This window comes from Gymnoscopelus microlampas (assembly GCF_963454915.1).
Source record: "Gymnoscopelus microlampas genome assembly, chromosome: 2".
NCBI lineage: Eukaryota > Metazoa > Chordata > Actinopteri > Myctophiformes > Myctophidae > Gymnoscopelus > Gymnoscopelus microlampas.
Genome location: NC_139939.1, coordinates 18,012,570 through 18,024,674, shown reverse-complemented (window position 1 = coordinate 18,024,674; position 12,105 = coordinate 18,012,570). Strand labels below are relative to the sequence as shown.

Here is a 12,105-nt window from a genome sequence, read left to right as displayed (position 1 = left end):
ACAAATAACTTAAGTATTCCAGATGTTTTAAAGAAAGCACACACGTTATTTTGTAGAGGAGCCAAGGTACCCATATTTAACAGCTCCTATTGATGTGTCTTCAGCATAACTTGGACTATAAATCCATATAAAATATTATGGCTCCACATGTCATTAGACTGACCAGAGTTTCTCTTGTTAATCTCTGACATTTACACCAGACTATTATGCACGGGGGCAGACTGATCTGTCCCAGATTTGCGTTGTGGGCAGACTGGGCACCCATACTAATACAAAGGAGAGAATGGGAGAAAGGGAGAATGTAATAACCAGTGGTGGAAAAAGTATACACTAAAATGTTCTACTTAAGTAAAAGTATCAATACTCCAATGTAGAAACACTCTGTTACAAGGGAAAGTCCGGTAATCACAATTCACTTGAGTAAAAGTACAAAAGTATTGGCATCAAAATATACTAAAGTATACCAAAAGTAAAAGTACTCATTATGTAGAATGTTCCGTTTCACAAGTTAAATAATGTTTAAAATGTATTAAAATATTTTGAAAATAGCTTATGTACAAGCTCACAACGTGTCGCGATGCAGATGAAGTTTAAATAGGGCTGAAGTGGGTATGTTTTGTAATAATAATCAAACTCTAGTAACTAGTAACTAAAGTTTTAAAAAGTTGTAGTCTGTAGTGGAGTAAAAGTACAATATTTGTCTCTGAGATGTAGTGGAGTAGAAATAAAAGTATATACAATTGGGAATACTCCAGTAAAGTAAGAATACCTCAAAATTGTACTTAAGTACAGTACTTGAGTACATGTACTTACTTTCCACAACTGGTAATAACAACAAAAAAAGGCAGAGCTGGTAAAACTGGCCTGTGCAGACTGGGTGGGCACTAAGCTTTTCAACCATCATGTCCAACAACTAGCCTGGAATCCAGACTGATTTGCTACGTACGGTGGATTTTTTGACTGACGCTATTCAGTCTGGCCAGGGTCCTATTTGACTCGTATTTACAAACGTCACCAATTACATAGGGAAGTCAGGAAGTGACCCGAGCTTTACATTGGAAAACACTGGTCGCAGGCCGTTTCCTCCCATTTGGCCACATCCCGCCCCTTCAAGCGAAGTGAGAAAAAAAAACGCAGAACGTAGCAATCAGTCTGGGTTCCAGGCTATCCAACAACACCAAGCAGATGGTATGTGTACCTAAAGGCCTGATTATGTTTGCTGCGTCCATGTAGGCGTGAGCTCTCCGCAGACAGCAGATGATACTACAATCTGTTGACTGCAAATGCAAACGCGTTCAAGAACGACATGGGTTTCACTCAATATAAGGGCAAGGCATAACCTAATAGGAAGTGATTTACTGTCCTAGTTTTACTTTATCTTTCGTCAATTATTGCTATGCATTCCAGTTATCCTCTGAAGACCTAAGAATGTAATGACTTCCTTCAGCAAAGTTTGAGTATTATTTTTTATTCAGGATTTTATTCTGTATCGCCAACAAACATCACTTCAATTTCAAATCCTTTTTTTTGTCATATAATATTATACAGCAGGTAGCAATGGATCTTCTCTCAACCTATGTTTCTTTTCTAGCGCATGTGCAGTCAGTGTACAGTCAGTACCCTAGCTGTACCGGTCAGTTGTACGCATGGTCATGAAATCTGGGATGCACACGGATGAGCGGGTGAAGAAACTGACGTTATATTACAGGGCTATATGGACGCGGTTATACGCAGGCACTGCAAGTATAATTTGGCCTGCCAAGCCTCCAGGATGCCCTTGAAAAAAATATATTTATTTGTGGGCTTTTTATGCCTTTATTATTGATAGGACAGTAGGCTGACAGGAAATGGGAAGAGAGAGATGGGGAGTGACACGCAGCAAAGGCCGTCGGGATCGAACTCAAACCCGCGACGCGCTGCGCCAGCGGTCCGGGCCTGGATGCCCTTATATTTGCCTGTTCTGACACAGGCCATCCCAAACCGTTAAGAACTAATGTTACCGTGTACAATCTATTCATTAAGCATCTGACTCTGCAGCACGTGTTTCTGAACTAACAGTTGCAAAGCAGACTGGAGTACACTCACGCAGTGAAAAGAGCAGTTTGCCTGTCAAGCAGAAATTAAATCTGTCATCACTTTACGTTAATCTTACGCTTGTACGGGAAAAATATGTCTAAAGCGAAGCCAAATTGCCTGTGGAAATTCACAAGCGGAAACTTAGCAACTATCAACGCATGGTGAATCATATCCTTTTTAACTCTCATGTATCTCTCATTTTTTCATTTCACTCATTCTTCCTGTCATTCCCATTATTCTTTCTTTCATCTCATTTCTTTTCTGAAACACAGCCCATTCATTCATTCTATGCTGATTCTATTCGCTGCCAGTCATATGTTTTTGTGCAGTTACAGTATCATGCCAACAATGATGAATAATTACGTTTGCCTATTATTGCACTAAATGTGACTGCATACAAACAGTAATCCGGATGCCCTTCAGGGCGTAAGTGTGCCTTTAAACCAAGACGTACTCCAAACAAAAGAGGTCATATGTCTCCTTTGAATTCCCTATCATAACCAGAATTCTCTGACTCACATGCTGCAATCAGTGTGTGTGTGTGTGTGTGTGTGTGTGTGTGTGTGTGTGTGTGTGTGTGTGTGTGTGTGTGTGTGTGTGTGTGTGTGTGTGTGTGTGTGTGTGTGTGTGTGTGTGTGTGTCTGCGTGCATGTGTGTGTGAGTATGTGTGTGTTTTTGGCTTTGTGAGAATAATAGTGATGATAATAACTGAGATTACCTCTACAAATGTCCTTCTAGCTGATCAGACAAACTGGCTAGGTGACTTTGAGGTTGTGTTGCCTTTGTTATTACAGTTCTGTATGTTTAAGTTCAACCCCACAGGTGTATGCCTGCAGGCTTTTCACACTTGGCTGTTAATCCAAAAATAATTGACAATCTGAAACTGGTATAACCATTTCTATTAGTTATATTATTTGCACATGAATAAAACAAACTTAACAAAAGAAAAAGAAAGCAGAATTGCTCAATTGCACCATTATAAAGAGGTTGTTTTAAAAATTCATTAGATCAGTGCAATGAACATCTGCGGAAACGGTGTGGAAAAACATTACAGGGTATAGGTAATTCACCCATCGCTGTGTATTTGATCTAAAATTACTATTATTATTATAAAACAAGCCACTGAAATGTGCGCATCGTATCAATATGCCTGGAACAATAGTTACTTTCTAACTCTACTACATTTCAAACTAACTTTTTAACTTGAAGAGGGCTTTTAACGATACAGTGAGTTTTAGCCAACGTTGACAAAAATATTCAGGTACATTCTGCAACATTTACTGAATATGGACAAAATATGAACAAATAAAATATATATTTTTTTACATAGGCGACTTTAATTAGATATTTGTCATATAGTACAGAACAACAATGCAAAAAAAAAACTAAGAACAAAAAAAAAGGACACATGGGTGGGATCGATGACCATCAGAAAGCAGGCATAGTTCTGTCCATAAGTGAAGGATGCACTATAGCAGCCAGATGTCCAGATCACATACTCAACTATTGTCAAGCAATGCCAGGAATGGCATCCACATGTTCTGGAACTCAGCTTGTGTATTCTGTCCGTCATGACGGATTTGTTCCATTATGCGGCCGATCTTGACAATGGAAAATTACATGTATCAATGGTCTGGTCCTTTAAATCTGTTCCGCGACATGTCAAGGCTACAGTATGTAACCTGAATATCAGCGTTTACCATTACTCTCTGCACGCACGCGCGCACGCACGCACGCAAACACACTTTTCACCTGGCCTCCGCTTCCCCTCCTCTCTTTTTCTTGCTCTTGATGAAGATGGATTTTCTAGGGATATTGCAAATTCCAGCCATGCTGGGCCAGCTCAGATCAGGCTCTCTGTGGGTTATGAGGGAGAGGGAGATGAATGGAGGAGACAGAGGAGAAGGAAGGGAGGGACGGGGGGCTCGGGGGGGTATAGGAGGCATGGGGCCGGAGGTACGCTCCTGGCTTTAATGAAACATCTCGGGTTTCTCTCTTCAACTTCCACCCCGGGAGTCTTGGAAAGGGCAGCGGGAGGAGAGCAGGAGCGCAGGGTTCACGGACACAAACCAGGTCAGAGAGGAGGAAGAGAGCGGAATGAAAGGGAGAAAGACACATGGAGGCAGAGTGACAGAGAGGTGTCATGCTTGTACAGTTTTGACCCGACGAAGAGCCTTGGCTCGAAACGTCATTAAATTGCAGTGGAGCAGATGAGTGTGCGGGTTCATCCTTTTTCTTTTTCTTCATGAGGCTTTCCAACCAAGCACCTCAACCAAGTGATTTGTGTATTCTATTAGCTTTTGTATGCTTGTACGTTACAAATGAGTTAGTATCTGTACACACTACTCAGTCAAATTCTCAGTGCTCATTGAACTCTGAGATTGGTTTCATTTGTTCACTTTCGGAGTTACAAACGGATAAATCAACCCTGAGGATTTTACTGTGTACATATATTTCCGTCAGATTGTTTTATTCACTAAATTGTGTACTAATGTAACCAAATGGGCCTGCTTTACCTCCTGACCCATTGCTGACCTTTATATATGAGTGGGCATTAGTGTGGTTGCGTGTTTGTGCATGCGTGCATAAATGTGTTGCACGTTAGGCCACAGCCTTGTCTAAGTGAAATTTCAACCCATCTCCAGAATAGGACCAAGTGTCCAAAACCAGGTCTTATCAGATATGAGATAGTCCTGATAGGATGAGACCTCGAGTCTTTCCGTGGAGAGGAGATATGGGTTGAGGTTTGCCTTGCTAATTAAATTCAAAGGGTTCCTTGACCTGAATCCATTGCTATCAGTCAGATATATAAACACCTCACTTGAAATATTTATGAATACCCGGGTCTGCCCTAACCCTAACCCTAACCCTAACCCTAACCCTCTAACACAGTGTTTATCATTTATCCATTGGTAACTCCAAGAGTCTACAATTGTGCAATTAATGCAACCAGTTATTGAGATGAGAACCTGGAAAAAGGAGACCTGCAGGGTTCCTCAAAGGAGGTGTGATCAAAGCTAGCTTTAGTTTAGCATAAATATGTCCAGTGCTGTTTGGAAACCTCGGGTAAGCCCCAGTCAGGGTCATGAAGTGAAAGTCCCCACGCACGCCTGTTTATTATTCCAACACTGATTCGCTATCGCTGAGTTTAAGAGCAGGCTTAAGCGTTTCACACTGTTTTCTTTTGAGAGCATACAGTTATGAATTCCATGGAGTGTAACCTTATAGCCATTGGATGTACGTCAGTCTATAATATATCAATAGAATGTAAATCCTTCGTTAACTTACTTAATTTCCTGTTTCTTTCATTCTTTCTTTCTTTCTTTCTCTTGCTCTCACTCTCTTTCCCTCTCTCTCTCTCTCTCTCTCTCTCTCTCTCTCTCTCTCTCCCTCCCTCTCTTTCCCCCTTCCTCTAATTTCCTGTATATGGCGCCCATGTGTTTGCTAACGTGTGTGGGCGAGTAAATGTGACTGAGGATGTGATTGAGTGTGCATGTGTTTGTATGAAGGAACTCTGTGTGTGCGTGTGTGCGCACACGTGTGTGTGTTTGTGTGTGTGTGTGTGTGTGTGTGTGTGTGTGTGTGTGTGTGTGTGTGTGTGTGTGTGTGTGTGTGTGTGTGTGTGTGTGTGTGTGTGTGTGTGTGTGTGTGTGTCTCTACGATGTTTGTATGTAGTAACTGTGTGGCTGTGGGTGTCCAGCCGTTTTAAGGGAGACTGGGTTTCACGGGCTGGAGACGTTGCCATAAACACAGGGAAGAGGCTGAACACGCTTCTCACTTACCCCAGATTAGGTCATACTGGGTGGGCTACGCTACGCCTTTGGCAAGGCCTGTAGGTCCTGCGCCAAGCAGAGAGCGGAGGTGTGTGCTCGTTTAGAGAGTTTACAATGGTGGAGCAGTGTTTGAGTGGGCAATAAATAAATCAATAAAATGAATAATAAAAGTAAATAAATCATGATTTTAAGAACTGTTAAGCACATTAATCCCTGTGTCCCTACTTTTGGCTTGTCATATAATTATTTCATCATACAATTCTCAAAAGATCTTTTTAAATGTTTCAAGATTTTTCAAGATCTTAAAAAAAAAGAATCAGATGATTTTCAAAACTATTTATTTAAGTAGCAAATCTACAAGCTCTCAATGCAGAGCTATTTGACACGTTGTGCACTTGTAGTAGACAGTATAGTATTGAAATGTAACATTGCAATGCTTAATAATCATCATTTCCCTCTTTCTTTCACTTTCAGAGGCTCCAGGCTGAGACCACCATGGCACCCTTTTTTCTGCTCCTTCCCCTCCTCCTCCTCCTCTCCTCGGGCGTGGTCTCGTCCAGTGACTGTCCAGCGGACTGCAACTGCGTGGCCCAGGACTCCATTTTCTGTATCCAGCGGCGCTCCACCACGGTGCCCCGCAATCTCCCCACCACCACCAGACAGCTCTATGTGTTCCAGAACGGCATCGACACGCTGGTGAAAGATGACTTCACAGGCCTGGAGGAGCTGGAGCTGCTGGACCTGAGTCAGAATGAACTGATGGAGGTTCCAGACGGTGTTTTCGAGACACTGTCCACACTGAAGAACTTGGATTTGTCTTCTAACTTCATCACCCATATTTCCAAGGACTGTTTTTCAGGGCTGGTGCAGCTGGAGAGGTTGTATCTTCACGCCAACCGTATCCAGAGCATCCATTCGGAGGCTTTCAAAAGTCTGGACATGCTGCTGGAGCTGAAGCTCCAACAGAACCAGCTGACCTCTCTGCCAGCCCTCCATCTCCCCAAGCTTCTGCTTCTGGACCTCAGCTCCAACAACCTGCCAGCCCTGGGCCCCTCCGACCTCCAGACCCCCCACCTCGAGTCCCTCAAAGTCGCTTCTCTGGGGCTCACCTACTTGGATGAGAATCTGATGGCTTCCCTGGGGAACCTCCATGACCTGGATATTTCCCAAAACCAGCTGGTGGAGCTACCCCAGGCTCTGAAACATGGAGCCCTGAAGGGGCTGATCAGGCTCAGCCTCGCTGCCAACCCCCTTGGGGAGCTCAGGACAGAGGACTTCCAGAAGCTGGCGGGACTCCAGGAATTGGACCTGAGTGGATTAAACCTCCAAGGATTTCCCCAAGGTTTCTTCCAGACCTTCCCCAGGTTGGGGCACCTGACAGCGGCCGAGAATCCTTTCAACTGCCTGTGTTCTCTGGCCTGGTTCCCCGTCTGGCTGAAGGACAAGACCATGAATCTTGGGAGACCAGAGGAAACCAGATGCCACTTCCCCCCAGTCAACGCTGGCAAGATGCTAGCAGTATTGGAGCAAAAGGACTTTGGGTGCCCGCCTACCACGACGGTACTGACCAGCTCTCATGGGGAGGAGAGCACTCCTGTGCCCCCGCAGCCCACCACCTCCCCAGAGACCACCCGTACTAATGCCATCCCTCCACCCAGTGACGACCCTCCTTCGAAACCAGACAACCACCCACTTCCACCGATGCCACCGGCCTCCCCTAGCTCCACCAACAGGGAGCATGAGGAATATATCTGCCCGCCAAACATCTGTCTCAATGGAGGCACGTGCCGCTTCGACCCCCTGGGTCAGCTGGTCTGCATGTGTGATCCGAGAACCTCCGGCCTCTACTGTGAGAACGTGGAGGACGTCCCGGAACCACCGAAACCATCCGCCACAGAAGTCTCGGTGGTTTCCCTGATGACGACGATGGAACCCGATGCCATCAGCTCTCGCCAGGTGACGTCCACTTCTATCCTCCTCGACCTGCACCGCTTCATCGAGACAAGGCCCCACATACGCGGCATTAGGTTGACGTACCGCAACCTCTCGGGGCCCGACCGCCGCCCCATGTTCCTCAGTGTCCCGGCGTCCTACCCAGAGTACACCCTGCGAGGCCTGCGGCCCAATTGTACGTACTCGGTCTGTGCCAGTCCGCTGGGTGAGCGAATCAACGGCAGGGCAAATGGCTCTGTGGAAACGGGGTCGTGTACGGAGGCACGCACCGCATCGGTCCAAGTTACGTCTTCAGAGCCATGGGCTCTCGACAGCCCGAGCCAGCTGAACTACACCCTCATCCCTGCCCTCGCTGCCCTGGCCCTGGTGCTGGGAGTGGCGGTGGTAGCCGGGGCGGTCATCTGCCTGCGGAGGAGAAGGCGGGCTAAAGCCGACATGGAGCTGGAGCTCGGCCCGGCTGAGCCCGATCCCATGGAATTGGAGGGAGTCAAGGCCTGCATGGAGAACGGAGGAAATGGGACTCTACCCCACAAACAGCCAGACATTGATCGCTGTCACACACCCCAGGCGCCCCTCTCCTTGCAACCGAATGGGGTTTTAGAATATGAGGTTCCGCTTATGCAAGAACACTCGACATCGAATAATAATGTACCCTCTTATTTCTAAGATTCCATGCACTGACTTTGAGAGATGTGGGCGAGTGGACTCGCATGTTGGAGGTCACAGAACCCCCCCCCACCCAACTGCCCCCCAAAGGTTCATATAATGGGATAATAAAGCAATGCTTTTGTGAAGTCGTCCAGATGAATCCGAGGGTGGTCATCCCAACCAAGTATTTAAACTTAGTGCAATCATCAACAAGGGTGTAAGTAGCAGGCTGAAAAAGGAAGTGCCTTTTTGCATTGACACCTAATTCTCAACTTATTTTTTTAAGTTACTTCGTCGATGTAAATTAACTGCATTTGAATGAGCTGCAATCCTGTTGGCGGATTTGGGAGAGACAGTATGGTGTGTGTGTGTGTGTGTGTGTGTGTGTGTGCGTGTGCGTGTGCGTGTCTTAGAGGCTGGACTATGAAGCTGGAGGGTATGGCAGTGAAATAAATGAAAACAGTGACGTCCATGAAAGGACATGTGCGTATATTCAACTGTGCCACATGTCTTGGTACAAAACACGTTTTCTCAACTGTCCAAATGGGGGGAAACTGCACTGAAAAAAAGATTCTTTTCTTCAGAGTCTGAACCAAGAACTGATATAAAAATGGTTATAGTGGTTCTGTGAGAAGCTACAACAACATACGAAACCCTACAACTGGTTATTTTACTAATCATTGGCCATGCAACACAGGTACCGCATATTGTAAAACGGAGCATTACAACAAGAGTTGCAGGCTTTCCTTTCTTAAACTGAACTATGTGCTTTGCACTTTGTCTCGGCACCAAGATAGGGGGGATGTGTGTAAAATTGATCACAAACCATTATGGAAGATACATTTGCTGTGAAAGATAAATGAATGAAATGAAGAGACATTGAGAATGGACTATCTATGGCTTGCATAGTGTCTTTTTTTTTTGCTGTGATACTATGTGCAGGCTTTGTTATGATGACGTGTTTCTGTTATGTCTTTCTGTATTTTTTATCATGTATTTGCTCTTTTTTTCAGTGTTGCATTTGTTACTAATGTGGATGTGTTATGAATTGTCGCTCCCTCGAAAAAGCCTGTTCAAAGTCATCATTGAGTGGATTGTTGTAAATATACTTAGATCCATATAGCAAAGACACATATTCATTTCATTGCACAGAGTGAAAGGGTCAAAACAAATGTCTTCTATGTCAAATAGGAAATTGGGTGCCTTGAACACATGCCCAAAATATGGATGATTTAGGGGTGTTAACAGTTATTTGCAGTAATCGATTTTTCGATTATAAAAGATAATCAATAGTTGCAGCCCCTTGTATGGTTTACCCCAAACTGCTTGAAGAAGCCACTAAGTGAACACAATCATGCAGAGAATGGGCTCTAACCTCCAGACAGCGCTGCATAAGGGCATGGTTAAGACAAACCTCAGACTTTTTTTTGAGCACCAGAGCTCTAAAACTGTAGCTCAAAGCCCTGTCGCCACCAAACCCAAGGCATTAAAGCAGCACACAACTTATGCCAAAAAAAAAAGTTCAAGCAAGTTCAAACAGCTTCAAAGTAAATGTACTATATGTGTTAGTGACTTGTAGGCAGTCATTTCCTCCAGCCACTACAGACCACAACCAGGGTTCCATTTGTAAAAAAAAAAACTAAAACCTAAACAAACAAAAAAAGAAAAAAGGGGGGACATTTACCACTTAATTACTTGTACGACAAAATAGCAAAAATTGCCGATCTTCAATCTCACAACGGGTCGCATGGTGATGTGTTGGGAACTTGTTGAACGGCGATTTTCAAAATGACAAATAAATTGTACCGAATGGGATGTCAGCGTTAACGAGGTTAACATATTTTCTTTTTAATTAAATTGTTGAATTGTGTTATTATCAAACATATCAGACAAGTGTACATATCCCAAAAGGAAAAGCATTTATTCAATTCAGTCTGACCGTAAGCAGGGATAAAACGCATCCCCACTGGTGATAAAAATGAATGACCAGAGGGTGGGATATCAAAAGCAGAGGCATGGATTTCCCCCTCACTCCCCCAGCAAATCAAACCCTGACCAGAACGTTACTAAGAGATGGCGTCCGTAGGCAAATGTCCCAGTAGCTTATCATGTTTGCTCTTTCGCTCTCTATCCTGTTCTGGCTCACTCGCGCTTCTTTCCCTTGTGATTTGTTTTCATCCAATTAATTCATCCCCAGTGTAGGCTATTGGTAAGGATTCTTGGCTCTGTGTTTGTGGATGGTTTTGCTTGCTTGCAACCAACCAGACTATGAAAAGCACACAGACGTAACGCTCTGTTCAATTGTAATTATCCACCGTTCCTGCCTGGGGCTTGGAAAGTCACAAAACTTTCTGCCTTCTGTTTCATATCACATAACTGAGTGTCATCCTAATCAAGCACGATAAATGCGCACAAATCCATGTTGGTGAAATTGGTACATACAGTAAACATACACGTTTTCATTCATGTTTCACAGTATGACATAGTGACGCAGTACAAGGACAATAGAGCCTCTTTGGTTTGGCAGGAGAAAATCACAGAGCCACTGTGACAACGAGTGAACTGAGATGTCATGAAAGTTATCCATGATGCAATATGAACTTTGACAGTGTTGCTAACAAAAAATGAACAAGGTTGCAGTTATCTTATCTTTCAGGCAAAGTTGTGTGCCATGTGTCTATGGATGTATAAGTGTAGGTGTGCATGATTGAGCGTGTGTGTGTGTGTGTGTGTGTGTGTGTGTGTGTGCGCAGCAGACACATGAATATGTACATAGCTGTCTGTGGGAGTGTGTGCATGGGTGTATGTACAGTGCACAGTAAAATTATCAGTGTTAATTCATAAATTTCTAACTGAGAATGGTACAGTACAAATGGACCCAACGGGTCTATTTGGTCCCATTTGTACACTCTCAGAGTAAAAAAAAATAAAACAAACTCAGGATTTTACTGCGTATGTGCATGTCTGTGTGTTGACAGGGGTGTGTTTGTCTATCTTGACAGTATATTGTTAGTTTTATAATTGAATGCACTACAGGCCAATATCAACTGTTCGTCGTTCTTGCTGGCTTCATTATTTTTGCTTTTCTGTCAATATTCCAGTATAAACATAGATTCCAGATGTTCATTGATCTGCTCTCACTCTATATATCAACTGGAAGACTTCCTGCACAGCTTTAGAGAGCTAGAGGGACAGGAAATATTTGAAATATTTTCAATATACTTATTACTTTCCCTGTTCATTTTGGGAAACTTTCATGTTTTTGTTTGTTTAAGAAGTCAGTTGTTTATGTGTACTTGTTTATGATAAAAAAGACATTGATGATGAGGTGAAAATAAGTATTAAAAGACCCAATGTGAAAATGTGTGCATACTGTGTTTTTCATAAAACATTACTACTGCATGAGACTAACCATCTAGTCCTGTGGTTCCCAAACAGTGGGTCGGGGCCCATTTGCGGGTTGCAGACCCATTTTTATGGGTCGTGAGTAAATATCCCTTTATTTTTTGTTTGCTACATTTAGTTTTGAAGTATTATTTCAAAAGATATTTCATAAATTAAAAACAAATACATTTTTCAAATGTTTGACATTTCATGAAAAAATCAAGAAGAAATTTTATTAATTAGGAAAAAAAATCACTCCCAGTGTGAAGAG

General features: G+C 43.5%; 1 protein-coding gene across 1 annotated transcript in view; it reads left to right on the top strand.

Annotated features, from left to right (window-relative positions):
- Positions 1-11,812, top strand: part of LOC311063375 (vasorin-like) — a 33,763-nt gene extending 21,951 nt beyond the window's left edge. Inside the window, exon 2 of the mRNA XM_084082789.1 lies at positions 6,324-11,812. Coding sequence (XP_083938915.1) covers positions 6,345-8,468 — 2,124 coding nt within the window. The 5' untranslated portion in view covers positions 6,324-6,344 and the 3' untranslated portion in view covers positions 8,469-11,812. The remainder of the gene's footprint in view (positions 1-6,323) is intronic.
- The last annotated feature ends 293 nt before the right edge of the window (positions 11,813-12,105 follow it).